This window comes from Ahaetulla prasina, chromosome 13, assembly GCF_028640845.1.
Source record: "Ahaetulla prasina isolate Xishuangbanna chromosome 13, ASM2864084v1, whole genome shotgun sequence".
Taxonomy (NCBI): Eukaryota; Metazoa; Chordata; class Lepidosauria; order Squamata; family Colubridae; genus Ahaetulla; species Ahaetulla prasina.
Genome location: NC_080551.1, coordinates 9,204,715 through 9,223,702, shown reverse-complemented (window position 1 = coordinate 9,223,702; position 18,988 = coordinate 9,204,715). Strand labels below are relative to the sequence as shown.

The following is an 18,988-nucleotide window of genomic DNA, read 5'->3' as shown; positions in this document are numbered from 1 at the left end:
ACTGCATGGATGCTTAGTTTGATTTTGATTACTGGATCCGTAGAACAAAACTGGGAATGCCACAATGGTCATAAGTGTGAAAAACAACCAGAAGTCACTTTTTTTTTCATGTCATAGTAATTTCAAACAGTGACTAAATGAACGGGTGTAAATCAAGGATTCCCTGTAGTTCATAACACCTATGGCTCAGATGAAAGATCATCTCTGGGACTGGTTCTAAGAAGAAGTCATCTGACTCCAGAACAACCATGGTTTTGTCACAGTGACCTTTAAAGTGGCGTGGTAATACACACCCATCACTGGATGAGAGCAACAGACTACTTGATCCTAGAAACAAATGTTCTACTTGCAAGGGATCAAAGGTTGCCATGAAAACAAATGGAAAACCTGCTTGCTGGGTCAAGCCAAGGTCATCCAAGAAGGTGAACCAGATCAAGTGTTAATTCAGTTGTCCTTTCGGCGTTCGGGATTAATGTGAAAGGCTTTAATATATAAATATATATATAAAAAGTGTTTTTCTGTTGAAGCACCTGGTCTAGCCGAATGTGGGATGGAGCATATTGCTTCCCTTTCGCCTTTCAGTTCCAATCTAGGAGCCCTCAAGCAGGCGCATTCACGACAAACCATTTTTTTATACTAAATTTATATTTGCTGATAAAGTCTTCCTTTATTTCTTTATCATATATATATATTTCAATCAAATCACTTTTTGATTTTAGGAGAAACGCTCCAAAACTACCACCTCTTACAAAACTAAACAGCCCAGTATCAACAGTAGAGACCTTCAAATATCTAGGTTCTATCATATCTCAAGACCTAAAATGGACACCTAACATCAAAAATGTCATCAAAAAAGCACAACAAAGAATATTCTTTCTGCGCCAACTCAGGAAGCTCAAACTGCCCAAAGAGCTGCTGATCCAGTTCTACAGAGGTATTATTGAGTCCGTCATCTGCACCTCTATAACTGTCTGGTTTGGTTCTGCAACCCAACAAGACAGAAACAGACTTCAGAGGATAATTAGGTAAAGGTAAAGGTTCCCCTCGCACATACGTGCTAGTCGTTGCCGACTCTAGGGGGCGGTGCTCATCTCCTTTTCAAAGCCAAAGAGCCAGCACTGTCCGAAGACATCTCCATGGTCATGTGGCTGGGATGACTCAATGCCAAAGGTGCACGGAACGCTGTTACCTTCCCACCAAAGGTGGTCCCTATTTTTTCTACTAGCATTTTTATGTGCTTTTGAGACTGCTAGGTTGGCAGAAGCTGGGACAAGTAACGGGAGCTCACCCCATTACAACCGCTGAGCTGCTGACCTTTCGATTGACAAGCTCAACATCCTAGCCCCTGAACCACTGTGTCCCTTTCAGAGGATAATTAGAATAGCAGAAAAAACAATGGCTACCAACCTGCCTTCCATTGAGGACCTGTATACTGCACGAGTCAAAAAGAGGGCTGTGAAACTATTTACAGACCCCTCACATCCTGGACATAAACTGTTTCAACGTCTACCCTCAAAATGACGCTATAGAGCACTGCACACCAGAACAACTAGACACAAGGACAGTTTTTCCCCGAATGCCATCACTCTGCTAAACAACGAATTCCCTCAACACTGTCAAACTATTTACTAAGAACTGTATTACTATTATTCTTCTCATCCTTTCTAGTGCCTATCTTTTTCCGGTAATGGCTATATCCATGTTGCTTGTATCTTTATAACTTATATTATTTTTTATTGTTTCCTAGTATTATTTGATTGCTTATTAGTAACCTATGACTATCACTAAGTGTTGTATCATGATTCTTGATGAATGTATTATTTTTCTTTTTATGTACACTGAGCGCTTATGTACCAAAGATGAATTCCTTGTGTGTCCAATCACTCTTGGCCAATAAAGAATTCTATTCTATTCTATTCTATTCTATTCTATTCTATTCTATTCTATTCTATTCTATTCTATTCTATTCTATTCTATTGAGGAAAAGAAGTTAAGACGTGCAAGGCAATCTGAGGTCCGCATCAGGTAATGAATCTAGCTAGTCCAGGGGTCAGCAACGCATGGCTCTGGAGCTGCATGTGGCTCTTTCATCTCTCTGTTGTGGCTCCCTGTCACTGGTCGGCACCACAATTTTGAGAGGACCTTCCGGTTGGTGTGGGGGGGAAGCATGGCGCACCAGGAGGAGACTCTATAGCAAAGGGTGGGTTTTCCGGTCGGCTCCACAATTGATAGGGCTTTCAGATAGGACAGATAAAGGAAAAAGGATGCCACCCTAGGAGGAGACTCTATGGTGGGGAAACTGGACTCCCGATCAGTTCCAGAACTGAAGGGGGGGCTTCCGGTTAGGACCTTTGTGACTCTCGGTGTTTTCTTTTCTGTGGGAAATGGGTCCAAATGGCTCTTTGACTGTTTAAAGTTGCCGACCCCTGAGCTTGTCATTAACCTATGACCTTCCCGCAGAAGCCACCTGGGCTATGAAGGAAATGCGTCACCTCTCAGCTGCTGGAAGCAAGATGGATCATCGCTGGCTTCCATGGAGTGCGGTGGGACAATCCCATTGCTTGGCTTTGGCCTTTCATAGTCCCCTTCTGGCAACATGGCTTCCTCTACCTCGGCTATGTGCTCCGGCCGGCGGGTCAGGGACTGTGGGAATCCAAACATCGGAAGAGACGAGAAGAAAAGTAAGGCACCACAGAGCAAGAAGCCAGCCCACCATGCGCCGATCCACCGAGGGTCATCAGGGGTGATGTCCAGCTTGCCTGCAAAGAACAAAGAGATGGGGTTTTTTACTTGGGTAGACAAGGACATCGGTGTCAGAGTTTCTTGCATACCGTATTTTTTGGAGTATAAGATGCAGCTTAGTTTTTGGGGAGGAAAATAGGGGGGGAAAATCTGCCTACCAGGTATTCATTTGGCTAGTATCCTTAGTCTGGTCAGCTTCAGCACATTAGTTTGCTGGTTTTTATCCCCTTCTTGGGGATTAAAAAAAACAGCTTTTAAAGCACAACTGATCTTTGGAGAGAGAAGCAATGAGAAAAGCAGGCAAACCACAGAGATCGCTTCCCTCGCTAGTGCAAAAAAACCCCCTTCACAGCTGAGAGTCGGAGGGAGCAGGCAAAGCACGGAAGATCGCTTCACTGAAAAAAACTTCTAAAGCACATCTGAGAGTCGGAGGGAGCAGGCAAAGCATGCTAGCATCTCGTTAGGGCTGAAAAAAAGCTTCGAAAAAGCTACATTCGAAGTATAAGACGCACCCAAATTTTCAGCCTCTTTTAGGAGGGAAAAACGGGTGTCTTATACTCTGAAAAATAACGTAAATCAAATCCAGAAGCACACACAGATAACTGATTCAACTGGATTCATTAACTTTTTTATGTTCATAATAACAGATGAAGTAAGTTTTACAATACCAATATAGATTCTTCTTCGTGGTAGAAGTTACAGGCAGAACACAAGGCAGGCGAGAACAGTTAGTTTCATTTCAGCAAAGCAGATCAGCAGGCAAGTTCACACTCACTGGTTTCAGTTTCGATTTCTCTGCACAGACTCAGTTGCCTAAGCCACGCCCAGACTTCAGACTTAAGTTTCTGTTTCTAAATAAGCCTCATTGGCTGACCTTGTTATCATGTCTCCATTCAGTCCCCATTGGCTGATCTATTCCAGTCCATGAATATTCATACTCTGACAATCAGCACTTACTAGGAGAACACTATTTGGCGAAGAAGAGATTGGACAACCATTTGTCTGAAATAATACAGGGTTTGCTGCTTGAGCAGGGGGTTGGACTAGAAGACCTCCAAGGCCCCTTCCAACTCTGTTATTCTGTTATTACTTCCACCGTATGCAAGTTTTCTTTTGTATCAGTGCACAAGAGAAGGGGAAATAATAAAACGTGTGCTGGGCCACAGCACGGACATGATTTTTTTTTAAAAAAATGCTGCAATTTAGGCTACCATGTTTAAAAATAATGAGGCCATTAGGCACTTCGTTGCTGCTATAGGTTTTATTTTAAGAGCCGTATTTCAGACGTTTTGAAAACAACAACCGCTGACAATCCATAGAAAGGAGGAAAGTATGATATTTAGCCGGCGGGTGGCTTGGATCTCCTTCACTGGAATGCTTCCAGCAACAAATTTATTTTTGCAATTGCTTTTGGAATTTGCAGAGGCTCTTAGCTGACACGTCAATGAAGACTCAATCATCCAGGCCAAAGGTGTCTAATGGTTGAATCACAGCAACTGGACCAATCTTAGCTGACTGCACCTTCCTCTTATAGTTCTTTCAAATTTCCCCACACCTTTGTCCATATTTCTCTCTTTCGACACACCTAGGTGGGAAAGATGGAAGGGGGAATGGGACAACTCACCATAGCCAACTCATCATGGTCAACTCGCTGCGGGACAATTTAACAATTCTCTTTAATTATTTAAAGACGTGACGTCTCGCCTGGATTACTGCATTGCTCTCTACATGGGGCTCCCCTTGAAGGGCATCCGGAGGCTACAGTTAGTCCAGAATGCGGCTGCGCGGGTGATAGATGGAGCCCCTCGTGGCTCCCGTATAACACCCATCCTGCGCAGACTGCACTGGCTACCTGTGGCGCTGCAAGGCGGAAAGCTAGGAGCAACCTAAGTGAGGGGAGGGAAGCAATTTATGGGACCGCCACTGCTACCGAATACCTCTCACCGAATAAAATTCATCAGAGAGAGGGTCTCCTCAGGGTGCCGTCAGCGAGGCAATGTTGTCTCCATGACCTTAAGCCCTCTAGATTAGGGTACATATCCTAAACTTTCAAGGATATCCCATGGAGTGCTCTTGACTTAAACTTAATAGGTTGGCTTAAAACATACTTATTTAATTGTGCAGGACTGAGCTAGATTTTAAATTTGGTGTTGTGTCTTGCCCGCCCTCAGAGCAGCCGGGGCCTTCTTACCTGCTCCCGCACACTGAGGAATGTATGCCTCCCGGTCCCAGTCCTGGCTCCATGCCCACACAAACTGTAGAAGGAGAATCTCCCTGCCCCAGCCCTGACTCCATGCCCAGGCAAACGGAGCAGCTAGACCCCTCCCCCTCCTCCACAGCAGGTGAGCCGGAGGAGGGTTTATTACCAACAGCTGATTGGTGTGACCCTCGCATCAGAAGATTGGAGAGGCGGAGGCTACAGAGGGAAGGGAGGGGCAGGCCTTAATGAGTGCTGAGTCATGGAGCCACACCCCATGGCCTATATAAAGGATCTACTTTCTGGCAGTCTCTGAGTCAGGCAAAAGTCAAACTTATCTTGCTGAAGTCACTTACTGGTCTCCTGCCTGCTCTGAGGACTTTGCTAGGACTTTGGGCAGAGCTGCAGAGGCAAGCCTGATTCGGATTTCCCGGACCCAGCCGTCAGCGGAGGAGTGGGACACGACATTTGGGTTTTAACTGGGTTTTATTTTTATATTTAATTTTAATTAACGGGCTTATAGAATAAGTTTTTTAATTGTTTTTATATTGTATTTATGTGTTTTTAAATGCCTGTGAACCGCCCTGAGTCCTTCGGGAGATAGGGCGGTATATAAATATGATTAAATAAATAAATAAATAAATAAATAAATAAATAAATAAATAAAATGAATACAAATTATTTTAATTTTTGCCATTCACATTTCATTCTGTCCTTCCTTTTGCATCCTTTTTTTAATTTTTCTACTCCACCATTTCTTTGATAGTAGTGTAACTCTTGTTGTCTTGTGGTGGGATGGCCATGGTGAGTTGGCCAATGCAAGTTGTCATAGACCTGATGGAAGGGTAGCCCATGTCTCCTACTGATGGCGCTGCAAGACGGAAAGCTAGGAGCAACCTAAGTGAGGGGAGGGAAGCAATTCTGGGGAGGGGAGGGGAAACCATCTAGAATAAAATTCATTAGAGAGAGAAAGTAGAGAAATAGTAGACCAGAGTTTGTGCTCCATGACCTTAAGCCCTCTAGATTAGGGGTACATATCCTAAACTTTCAAGGATATCCCATGGAGTGCTCTTGACTTAAACTTAATAGGTTGGATTAGGACAGAAAACTAGGTTTCATTTCATTTGTCTTTCTGGTTAATTAAAACAAAATGTAGATAAAATGATTTACCCTTTAGTTAAATGTACAACTAAAGGGTAATCATTTTATCTATATTTTGTTCTAATCTACCTCGTTTTCCCCAAAATAAGACATCCCCTGATAATAAGCCCAATCGGGCTTTTGAGCGCATGGCAATAAGGCCAAACGCTTATTTCAGGGTTCAAAAAAATATAAGACAGGGTCTTATTTTCGGGGAAACACGGTTTTTTTTAAAAAAATTTGCATTTATATCCCGCCCTTCTCCGAAGACTCAGGACTCAAGACTTACACAATGTTAGCAATAGTCTTCATTCTATTTGTATATACAAAGTCAACTTATTGCCCCCCCAACAATCTGGGTCCTCATTTTACCTACCTTATAAAGGATGGAAGGCTGAGTCAACCTTGGGCCTGGTGGGACTAGAACCTGCAGTAATTGCAGGCAGCTGCTGTTAATAACAGACTGCATTAGCAGTCTGAGCCACAGAAGCCCACGGTAAGAATCTTCTCTTATATTAAACATTCCAATACACTTTTGAGATCTGCAGGCCTTTAAAAGCCAGAATCCCACACTGTAGGATTGTGTTAGAATACAGAATACAGAATAACGGAGTTGGAAGGGACCTTGGAGGTCTTCTAGTCCAACCCCCTGCAGGAGACCTTATACCAGTGATGGCTAACCTTTTCCTAACCAAGTGCGCAAAGCGCCCGAACTGCCAAAATGCAATGTGCACGCACCCCCATGCAGCCCCCCACATGCGCCCTGCACATGTGCGGCAGAGAACTGATAACCAGTTGGCCGGTGGGAGGCACGCAAATGCACGGTGGAGCTGAACTAGGATGATGGCTTAGTGTGCCCACAGAGAAGGTGCTGCGTGCCACCTGTAGCTCGCGTGCCATAAGTTCGCCATCACGGCCCTATACCATTCCAGACACATGGTTGTCCAGTTTATTTGTAAAAACCTCCAGTGATGGAGCACTCCCAACTTCTGGGGACAAGCCGTTCCACTTGTTAATTGTTCTCACCGATAGGAAATTTTAATAAACTTCTTGTCCTGCCCTCAGGTGCTTTAGACATAATTACTATTGGTAAAAAAAGTAAAGGTAAAGGTTCCCCTCGCACATACGTGCTAGTCGTTGCCGACTCTAGGGGGCGATGCTCATCTCCGTTTCAAAGCCGAAGAGCCAGTGCTGTCCGAAGACGTCTCCGTGGTCATGTGGCCGGCATGACTCAACGCCAAAGGCGCACGGAACGCTGTTACCTTCCCACCAACGGTGGTCCCTATTTTTTCTACTTGCATTTTTACGTGCTTTTGAAACGGCTAGGTTGGCAGAAGCTGGGACAAGTAACGGGAGCTCACCCCGTTACACGGCAGCACTAGGGATTCGAACCACTGAGCTGCCGACCTTTCGATCGACAAGCTCAACGCCCTAGCCCCTGAGCCACCGCGTCCCTTATTACTTATTACTATTGGTACTAGCAGCAAATTGCTATTTGGGGTGATGCCTATTTTGTTTTAAATTAATTCCAACATTCCCCAGAATGGGCCAAAGCATTAGTTTCTGATCTCTTTGTCAATGACTGATAGGGCTCTCTAGTGTCTGCAATCCACAGTAGTGGCCAAATTTGTGGAAACCTTTTGGGAAGAGTGTATTTTTGAGGTTTGATGGCTAACAACACCATTTTTTGGGGGGGAGTTTCAGGATAATCCTATTCCATTGCTGGAATGGCCTGGGAATAGCCCAGACCTTCACCCAATTGAAAATCTATGGAGCTGACTAAAGAAACTTATTAGTCAGAAACGACCCAGCAATAAAACCCAGTTAACAGAAGCAATCATTCAATCTTGGTTTCACACGATAATACCTGCAGAACTAAAAGGCTTGGTTCACTCCATGGGAAGACCTTGTAAGGTTGCAATTCATGCTAAAGGTTACCCAACTAAGCATTAACTGATATAGTGATATTTTTTGTAAATCTCGTTTTTTCTGCGTGTTTCACTTTTCTTCTTTGTACTGTAACTGCTATTCTAAGAGCAAATCCTTAATAAAAGTTATTGCATTATGTTCTTGATTCAATTATCTTTCCATTGATATATAATTTTATGGTATTACTACTCAAAAAAAAAGTGGTGTTATTAGCTAGTTTTAGAAAATACACTTTTCCCAAAAGGTTTCCACAATTTTGGTCACTACTGTATATGTCTTCCAAAAAATGTGGTCTTTGTGGCTTCCCCATGTATGTAGCTGGCTTTGCACAACACACTAAATCACGTTGTGGCCTCAGGCGATGAGCTGGTTCACAACATGTTAAGATAATGGTAGGTTTTTATGGAAGCAGAATACAAAAACACCTTATTTCTCCTAGCCCAATGCATTGGCAAATCTGGCTAATTTACTGCTGGAAACACTCATGCTCTTATTGGCATTATAACGCTAATAATTTATGTTTATTACTTTTAAAATAATAATACTACCGTAGAAAAAGAAAAAAACAAATGGAACAAAACACAAGGCAACATATATTCTCTTTGCAAAGCAAAGCAACATAACAGGTGCTTAAAATTGAATGAAACTGTGAAATGAAATTAACAAAAGTGTAAATAAGCCAATATAAAAGGAAACTTAGTTAAAATTATTTGGCTGCATTATTACTATTATTCTCAGTACATGTGTTGTTATATTATTGTTACTGTCATTAGTTCATATGTTAACATTTATTACTATTTTCTATCTGGTCTTTTTTCTTCTTGTTGTAAATGGTATATTCTGACATTACACTGCATTCAAAAATGTTTATGAATAAAATTATTAAACGTTTAAAAAAAGGAAAACAATTAAATGAAACTGAAAATAAAAATAAAATTCATGTAGAACAGGGGCCTCCAACCTTGGCAACTTTAAGACTTGTGGATTTCAACTCCCAGAATTCCTCAGCCAGCAAAGCTGGGAGTTGAATTCTGGGAGTTGAAGTCCACAAGTCTTAAAGTTGCCAAGGTTGGAGACCCCCTGATGTAGAGCATATCTCTGATTGCCAAACATAACTTTACAATGGGCATATTCCATGATATATCCCTCCCTCCCTCTCTTCCTTCTTCCCTCCCTCCCTCCGTCCCTCTTGTCCTTCTTCCCTTCTTCCCTTCCTCCCTCCCTCTATGTGATCAGCCATAGGTAGCTTAGGTCTCCTATGTAATATCAGAAGTATTCCAACAGAATGAAAATGGTCATACAGTGCCCTCTAGTGGTCATGTAGAGAAAATATTGCAAAATTATTTTACAAAACAAAAACACATCTCCACATTGGATGTAGGTTTTAGGATTCAGCTCAGACAAACCGCTTGAGTCTGACTGCAAATGAATACAAAGGGAAAATGTGCCATCTTTGTGCCACATCTCTGACATCAATACAATTGAACGTGTCCAGAAATATTTTACAAGAAGAGTTCTCCATTCCTCTGAAAACAATAAAATACCTTATCCCACCAGACTTGAAATCCTAGGCTTAGAAAACTTGGAACTCCGTCGCCTTCGACAAGACCTAAGCTTAACTCACAGAATCATCTATTGCAATGTCCTTCCTGTTAAAGACTACTTCAGCTTTAATTGCAATAATACTAGAGCAGCTAATAGATTTAAACTTAATGTCAAACCGCTTTAATCTAGATTGCAGAAAATATGACTTCTGTAACAGAATCATCAGTGCTTGGAATACTTTACCTGACTCTGTGGTCTCTTCCCATAATCTAAAAGTTTTATCCAAAAACTTTCTACTATTGACCTCACCCCATTCCTAAGAGGACCATAAGGGGCGTGCATAAGCGCACAAACGTGCCTACTGTTCCTGTCCTATTGTTTTTCTTTTCTTCTTCCTATATATATGCTTATACCTCCTTATATTTACCCATATATGTGTTTATTTACTATATAATCTTTTTGTATAATACCTACATATATTGTTGTGACAAAATAAAATAAATAAAAAAAAAAAAATCTTCTACAGCAACTATACCAGGGGTGGGTTCTACTTACCTTTGCTACCGGTTTGCATCGTGCCCACACGCACGCTCTTCTGTGCATGCGCAGAAGAGTTTTGATGACGTTTGGGTCAGTGGGCGGAGCCTCCCACTGGTTTTACTACCAGTTCTATAGAATCAGTCCAAACCTGGGGCAACCCATCACTGAATTATACCCACCTTCTTTTTATTTTTTTTCAAGTGTGTGTGCTTGGACATTTATTATTATCATTTTTTTTTACAATTCTTGATGCTATGAAATTTAAAAATGGTTCCGGGCAGAGGTGTGTTTCAGCAGGTTCTGACCAGTTCTGGAGAACTGGTAGTGGAAATTTTGAGTACTTCGGAGAACCGGTAGTAAAAATTCTGACTGGCCCCATCCATCTATTCTCTGACTCCCAAGTCCCAGCCCTAACAGAATAACAAAGTTGGAAGAGACCTTGGAGGTCTTCTAGTCCAACCCCTTGCTCAAGCAGGATACCGTATAACATTTCAGACAAATGGTTGTCCAATCTCTTCTTAAAAACCTCCAGTGTTGGAGCATTCACAACTTCTGGAGGCAAGTTGTTCCATTGATTAATTGTTCTAACTGTCAAGAGGTTGCTTCTCACCTTGGCTAGTTTCCATCCATGGCTTCTTCTCCTGCCTTCTGGGCTTTTAGAGGATCGGTTGACTTTCTCTTCTTTGTAGCAGCCCTTTAAATATTGGAACACTGCTATCATGTCACCCCCTAGTCCTTCTTTCATTAAACTAGATACCTCAATTCCCGCAGCCGTTCTTCTTATCGCCTAAAGTTTGTCCCTTGGGAATATGGCATATAGTGTCTCTCAACCTTAACGACTTCAAGCATTTGTTGACTCCCAGAATACTGCATTAAAGTGATCTGTCTCTTAGCTACCGAAATCCACATTTTGTTTCTCATTGTCTTTGATGGAACCCGGAGTTTAGGAATCCCAGACTGCAAAAACACTCCTGGGGCTGAGGTTACGCAAAGATGACAGATCTCTCTGGAAACTTGAAGGTGGATGCTGACAACCAACTAAGTGCAAAAGTGCCAGGAAACTACCACTGGGAAGAGATGACTATACAGCTTCCTCGGTGGGTCAAAAGAACTCCGCAGCGATCCATCATAAGAGATCTGCTTGTCTAACCTGGCAAACGATTTGTGGCTGCATCACTGGTTCCCGAATGGGAAACAAAGCAGTTTATTTTGTTGGATAAATGACATTTAAAAGCTGTTGAGAAAAACTGGAGCCAAAGTTGAACAATATAAGATGATCACAATGCGGCAAGTTTTACGCAGTCCAGAGACGAAGGTGCCTCTCCATTAATTAGAAGTTCAGTGTGCTTTCATAAGCCATTTTCATGTTGCCTAAATTAACCCACTGCGTAAACTTGATTCCTGTTGGGAAGGGACCAAGATTACTTAAACTCAGTGGTGGGATTCAAATAATTTAACAACCCGTTCTCTGCCCTAATGACCAGCTGGGTAGGCCTGGCTCAGTGGTCATGTGACCCCGTGGCCATGACCAACTCAACGTCACGTCGATGGGTGCTTTGCTTTAGCGGTTACAATGTAATAAGTTTTTACCAGAGAGGCAGTTTCTGTAAGCAGGGCAATAAAGATTAGGCTAGAAATACCACCAGAATGTTTCCTTCCTGCCTTCCTTACAGGATTAGCCCTGTAAAGTGGAAAAAAACAAAATAAGATGTATTCCAACAACTGGTTTTCTGAACTGCTTAGAAAGTTAAGAACCGGTTCTCCCGAATAGGTGCGAACTGGCTGAACCCCACCACTGCTTAAACTCCCCCCCCACTTTCATTGATGTCCTATTTTGTTCCACTAATATAGACTTTGCTATAACAGATGAAAAGCCGATGCAATCCTAAACTGCATTAATAGAGGGATACAATCAAGATCAAGGGAGGTACTAATACCACTCTATAAAGCCTTAGTAAGACCACATCTAGAATTCTGCATCCAGTTTTGGTCACCAGATTATAAAGAAGATGTTGAGACTCTAGAAAGAGTGCAGAGAAGAGCAACCAAGATGAAAAAGGGAATGTACGTTATGTGTTTTGTGTTTTTTATGTTGTGTTGTGTTATAAATAAAAAACTTATTTAAAAAAAACCTCAAATAAGATGGACAGCAGACCTAACATCTGGCTTCAATCCACAAGACAAAGGTTTTCTTCCTTCTTTCTCTTTGGACGCTTCAGGACCTGTTGTTATAAAAGAATTTTCTTATTCTATGTGCAATCCCGTGGGGTGGGGTGGGGAGTTACCTACTTGTGTCAATGAAGACAGCATCCACATAGATTTTGGTACAGAAAGATCCCAGGATAAATCCACAGGCCGGTCCAAACACCAGCATTGTAAACAGGATCCCTGCAAAAAAACACAGAATAACACAAGTGAAGATTACGGCAAGAAAAGGGACTGTCCCATCGTGCCTGGTGTTGTCAGGAAACTTCATTCTGGAGAGTGGAACTCACACAATTGAAGGTCTATGGACATTCTCAATGTGTCCTGATCTAGGCTCCCTTAACAAGCAGGAGGCAGGAGCTACGGGCAAAACCTCTTTTATTTACATGACTGGGTAAATAAAACACGACGCTATAGAGCAGGGGTCTCCAACCTTGGCAACTTTAAGCCTGGCGGACTTCCACTCCCAGAATTCCCCAGCCAGCAAAGCTTTGCTGGCTGGGGAATTCTGGGAGTGGAAGTCCACCAGGCTTAAAGTTGCCAAGGTTGGAGACCCCTGTTATAGAGCACTGCACACCAGAACAACTAGACACAAGAACAGTTTTTTCCCGAACGCCATCACTCTGCTAAACAAATAATTCCCTCAACACTGTCAAACTATTCACTTGGTCTGCATTACTAGTACTATTAATCTTCTCATGGTTCCTATCACCCATCTCCTTCCACTTATGACTGTAACTTTGTTGCTTGTATCCTTACAATTTATACTGATATTGATTGTTTCCTGATTGCTTATTTGTACCCTATGACTATCATTAAGTGTTGTACCTTATGATTCTTGACAAATTATCTTGTTTTTTTATGTACACTGAGAGCATATGCACCAAAGACAAATTCCTTGTGTGTCCAATCACACTTGGCCAATAAAGAATTCTATTCTATTCTATTCTATTCTATTCTATTCTATTCTATTCTATTCTATTCTATTCTATTCTATTCTATTCTGTGAATTGCGTTCATTCACAGTCAGCAAAGTTTTTCCAAACAGTTTTTCAAAGGAATATTTCTCAACACACCTTGTCTCATTTGGCAGGCTGCCATGTAACTTGTTTCCAACCACAGTACAAAGCAAAACCTGGCACAGAGTCTCTCAGTGTCACGGAATGAACAAATTGTTTCCTGCAAAAGCCCACTCCCTGTTTGCCCCTCTTTTATTTCCTTTGGGAGGGACCAATCACCTCCAAGGTGTGGCCTTACTCCGGAGTCGACCCTGCTTTCTTAATTGTTCTTGTTTTCTGGCAGCTCTGCGCATGTACACACTGGGAACGGGCTCCAGCTGTTCCTCTGCCTCGCTGCTGTCTATCTCCCTCTCTGCCTCTGACGCATACGAGCTTTCCCCAGCCCCCAGGACTGGCCCAAGTTCCCCCCAAACCTCCTCACTGTCCGACTCTGTTGCCAGTTCTGCTGGCCGCCGGCAGGCCACAACACAATCATCCAGGTCATGGTTGTCCCAAAGGTGTTTTCCCAAAAGACAAGTGGAGTTTTCTTGATATAAAACATTCTTTTCTGTTTGAGTAAGTTCTCTGTTAGATAGATTTCTCACCCATCGGTCAGTTCCCTGTCACATGTCACTGCCCTTTCTCTTTTGTTTTTTTTTGTTTTTTTCATATCTAAATTGTAGGGTCGAAAACTTGGTTTTCTGTCTTTCTTTGCTCTTGTTGTGTTCTTGTTCTTGAGACCAAGAAAGTGCACTTGTCTTTTGGAAAAGCACCTTTGAGTCACAAAATGGAAGGTTGTGGTTTTTTTTTCCTGGGACCTCCAATCTTGCAAGGCAGGAAGTAGAATTCTAATAGATGAGAATATTTGTAGCTCGGGGCCGAAACGAGGTGTCCTTAGTGCTCTCTGAGCTTGGTTGGTTTCATTACCCAATAAGGTATTATTATTATTATTTATTATTTATTTGATTTTTATACCGCCCTTCTCCCGAAGGACTCAGGGCGGTGTACAGGCAAAAATAAAAACAGGTAATACAATGTACAAATTTAAAATGCAAATTAAAAAACTTATTTTATAATTAGCCTAAAAAGTTAAAATATATAATAAACTAAAACCCCATTTAAAATTATTAATAGAAAATTTAAAATTGATAAAATTCAAGCCAGCCCCGCGCAAATGAAAAGGTGTGTCTTCAGTTCGTGACGGAAGGTCCGAAGGTCAGGTATTTGGCGTAAACCGGGGGAAGCTCGTTCCAGAGTGTGGGAGCCCCCACAGAGAAGGACCTTCCTGCCGACATTGTCAGAAAGCACCAAGCGGCCCACAGTAGAATTATAACCCGTCCTTCTGATATATTAATTTTGTGAATAATTTTGAGCAGAGTAGCAGTCGCTCCTTCCAACAGAGTACTTTGGTCCAGCTCTTGTTTTCAAGTTATCGCGGAGATGAACAACTTAAGAATGTCCCATTTCTCCCATTCCTGCTCACGGAAACACTCAAATGTATGTAGCTCCCCCACCCCAATTGCAACCAAGTTGTAATTTTTAATGTAATGGAAAGAGAACTCTCTTAAATACACAGAGCACGATCATATTGAGACATGTTAATTAAACTCAAATTACTGTGAAATTAAATCAAATTTAGTTTTTGATCCATCCCCCCCTCCTCCCATTTCTTTCTTCTGGCCTCATCAATATTAATTGTCAGGGGCTCCCAGCAGATTAGTCAAAATCCTAATTAGAAAGTAGCTAGACAAATTATGCCAAGCAACTCGGCCCCTGCAATGCCTCTTGCTTGATAGATGAAGAAGCAGGAAGATAGAGGAAAAAGACCTGATCTTTCTTTTCAGGGTTAAGAATATAGATCCTCCATGTACAGAGGCAGTTCACCAGCAAGTACATGGACCAGCATTAGGCCATCGTTCGTGTGTCCCTATTCTGGTTTGGCCAGAGGCATCTATGACTTGTTGCATTCTTAAGGGAAAAGCACAATTTTAATCCTGGAATAGCTTTCATTTCATTCCTTCTATCTAACGAAGCGTAGCTCGTAGTGTTCGTTTCATCCCTTGTAGCTTACAAAAGTTTTGATTACTGAATCAAAGCATGAATGAACCCTTTCACTCACCATGCATAGGTTGGTTTTATTGGTATTTATTTAGCACTAGCTCTTAGCAATAGCACTTAAGACTTATATACCACTTCATAGTGTTTTACAGCCCTCTCTAAGCTGTTTACAGAGTCAGCATCTCGCCCCCCCCAACAGTCTGGGTCCTCATTCTACTGACCTCAGAAGGGTGGAAGCTTGAATCAACCTTGAGCAGGCGAGAATCGAACCTTTGGCAGGGGGCATAATTTGCCTACAATACTGCATTTTAACCACTGCGCCACCAGGGCTCCTGGTTATCTATCTATCTATCTATCTATCTATCTATCTATCTATCTATCTATCTATCTATCTATCTATCTATCTATCTATCATCTATCTATCTATCTATCTATCTATCTATCTATCTATCTATCTATCTATCTATCTATCTATCTTCCCTCCCTCCCTCCCTTCCTCCCTTCTTTCTTTTGCTTTCTCTCTCTCTTTCTTCATCCATTCATCCAATTTATATGACCACCCAACTCATGGAAGGTGGCTTATTAAATTAACCATACAAAATGATGCAAATTTGTCAAGAAATCTCCCTCAGGTACGAGTGTTAGTGAAATTAAAAAGGCAGGAAGATGGAGAAGGTTTATTTTATAAAATGGTGTACAGTTAATTACAACCATTTGTTTAGTGGCCACTCAAAGCTACAATAGCCCTGAAAGAAATGACATAACACTACTCCAGGTACTTATGATTGTCCCAGCGTCCTCATGGTCACGTGATCAAAATTAGGGACTCGGCAACCAGCCTAAAGTCAACATTTGTGACCTTCCCTGAAAGCTTCCGACAAGCGAAGTCAATTGGAGGGGCCAGATTCGTTTAATGACTATGATCCTTACTTAACTGCAGTGATTCACTTAACAACTATGCCATAAAATCCCATAAAATTGGGTGCAACCCATTGAATAATCAATCACCTTGCTTAGCAACGAAAACTCTGGTCCCAATTGCTGTTGTATGTCAAGGACTACTTGTATGACGGACACGTTTCAGATCTGGGGTTTGGACCAGACCAGGTAAGAGACGATCAGATTACAAGGTGCCTGAAGAAGCTCCATTCGAAAGAAATCAATGTGTTAAATAAACCCGGTGCAAAATTGGACTAATCATTGGCTATTGCTATGAAGGGATTTTTGAGGCCTTTTTCCTCCTATCTAAGATCCTACCACTAGAGGATGCTAAAGCAAAAGAAGAAAGAGAAAGAAAGAAAAAGAGAAAAGATTGAGGGAGGGGAAAAAAAGGAGGAATACGGATGGGAATCACAACCCCAAGGTATATTTTTCTAGGATCAATCCTTTGCCATTTCAGGTAAAGTGGAAAAACACCCAGCCTGAAGTTCTGGAAAGTTCTGGAAATCCCCTGACATTCATGATTGATGACACTGGGGGGGAAAAGGGCCGTGATGGCTGTTGTATTTGCAAAACAACAGCAAGAAGTGAGGCAACGCAGGAGAACCATTAACAGTTCTTTTATTAACTACAAACAATTAACTGAGGTGAGCAAGCGAGCAAGCTCTAAACTGACAGCCCTTTTATATTGGAGCTGTAAACAGCTCAGCCAATAGCAGCTCCTTAATTCTCCCGCCGGCTATAGCATCGGCGGTTAACCAATCAACTGCTGGTTACTGGTCATGTGTTCTCCAGCCGAACGCAACAATGGCGAACCTATGGCATGCTTGCCACAGGTGGCACGCGGAGCCATATCTGTGGGCATGCGAGCATTGCCCTAACTCAGCTCCAGTGCGCAAGTGTGTGCTGGCCAGCAGATTTTCAGGCTTTGCAGTCCCACTGGAAGTCTTGAATACAGCTCGCCTGTCTGGAACCCACACCTCATTTCTGACATAAATACAATCGAGCGTGTCCAGAAATATTTTACAAGAAGAGTTCTCCACTCCACTGAATACAACAAAATATCTTATGCCACCAGACTTGAAATCCTGGGTTTAGAAAATTTAGAACTCCGCCGCCTTCGACATGACCTGAGTTTAACTCATAGAATCATCTGTTACAATGTCCTTCCTGTTGAAGACTACTTCAGCTTCAATCACAACAATACACGAGCACACAATAGATTTAAGCTTAATGTGAACCGCTCCAATCTTGATTGCAGAAAATATGACTTCAGCAACAGAGTTGTTAATGCCTGGAATGCACTACCAGACTCTGTGGTCTCTTCCCAAAATCCCCAACACTTTAACCAAAGACTATCTACTATTGACCTCACCCCATTCCTAAGAGGTCTGTAAGGGGCGTGCATAAGAGCACCAACGTGCCTACCGTTCCTGTCCTACTGTTCCCTTTGATTGTATACAATTTCATATAGTTATTACATACTTATGGTTATATATATGCTTATATATCATATAGTTATTTCATGCTTATGCTTATATATAAAGTTGTGACAAATTAAATAAATTAAATAAATAAAATCAGGAAACGGGCCGTTTCCGGCCACCGGGGAGATGGGGAAGGCCGTTTTCGCTCTCCCCAGGCTCTAAGAAAGCCTCTGGAGCCTGAGGAGGGTGAAAAGTGGGTTTACCGGGCCCACCGGTAACCTTTTTGCATGCCAAAAGTGGGGGGGGAGTAGGGGGGTCGCGTGTACATGCAGGGGGTCACGTATGCATGCATGGGGGGGTGGGGCACTGGGGGGCATTGAATTATGGGTGTGGGCAGAGGGAATGGGGATTTTGCAATATCCTTCCCCCAGGAGTGGGGAGGGAATGGGGATTTTGCAATATCCTTCCCCCAGGAGTAGGGAGGGAATGGGGATTTTGCAGTATCCTTCCCTCAGGAGTAGGGATGGAATGGGGATTTTGCAGTATCCTTCACCCAGGAGTGGGTTGGGAATGAAGATTTTGCAGTATCCTTCCCATGGCACGGCCACCAAGCTACGCCCACCAAGCCACGCCGAAAGAAGCGGTAGTAAAAAAAATTGGATTTCACCCCTGGTGTGTGTGTGTGTGTGTGTGTGTGTGTATATGTATGTATGTATGTTTGTTTGTTTGTTTCCAAGTCGGATCTGACTTTTCAAATGGCCACAGAGTGGAGCAAACACCAGCCTTTCAGCTTTATAGCTACCAGTTCAAAACGGGGACATTTTACTCTATTGCTGTTGACAATATTGCTTGTATGTGTCCAAAAAAAAAAACACCCCAAAAAAGCTTTTTGGTTGAGTGATGATGGAGAGGCCAGGTGGTTTACAGGGAAGGTGAATGGTGTGTGTTTGTTTTGCTCTGCCATATGGAAGAGTCATCGGAGCAGGAAATATAAACCCCCTGTAAAGAATGGGTAAAATAAACTGTGGCTCAAACAAACCCCAGGAGCTTTTTAACGCTGTGACTCAGAGATCCTGTCCACAATGCAGGCCTTGAGTTATAGACTTCAAAACAAACAACAAAAAGAGCTCCGTGGCCTTCCCCCCCACCTCCCTTCCCCTTGCTGGACTCTGGAGGAACAAAGAGATCAACAGCCAGAACTCCAAGAAATGAAATGGAAACTCAAGGAGGCCGTTTCAGCCTCATTAAAGCTAATTAACTAAGCACCT

At 42.4% G+C, this 18,988-nt stretch overlaps 1 protein-coding gene across 1 annotated transcript in view; it reads right to left on the bottom strand.

The window, feature by feature from the left end:
• Positions 1–18,988, bottom strand: part of SLCO3A1 (solute carrier organic anion transporter family member 3A1) — a 173,854-nt gene that overhangs the window by 28,127 nt on the left and 126,739 nt on the right. The window contains exons 3-4 of the mRNA XM_058155899.1: positions 12,383–12,481; positions 2,493–2,759 (exon numbers count right to left, since the gene is read on the bottom strand). Of these exons, the coding sequence (XP_058011882.1) occupies positions 2,493–2,759; positions 12,383–12,481 (366 nt within the window). The remainder of the gene's footprint in view (positions 1–2,492; positions 2,760–12,382; positions 12,482–18,988) is intronic.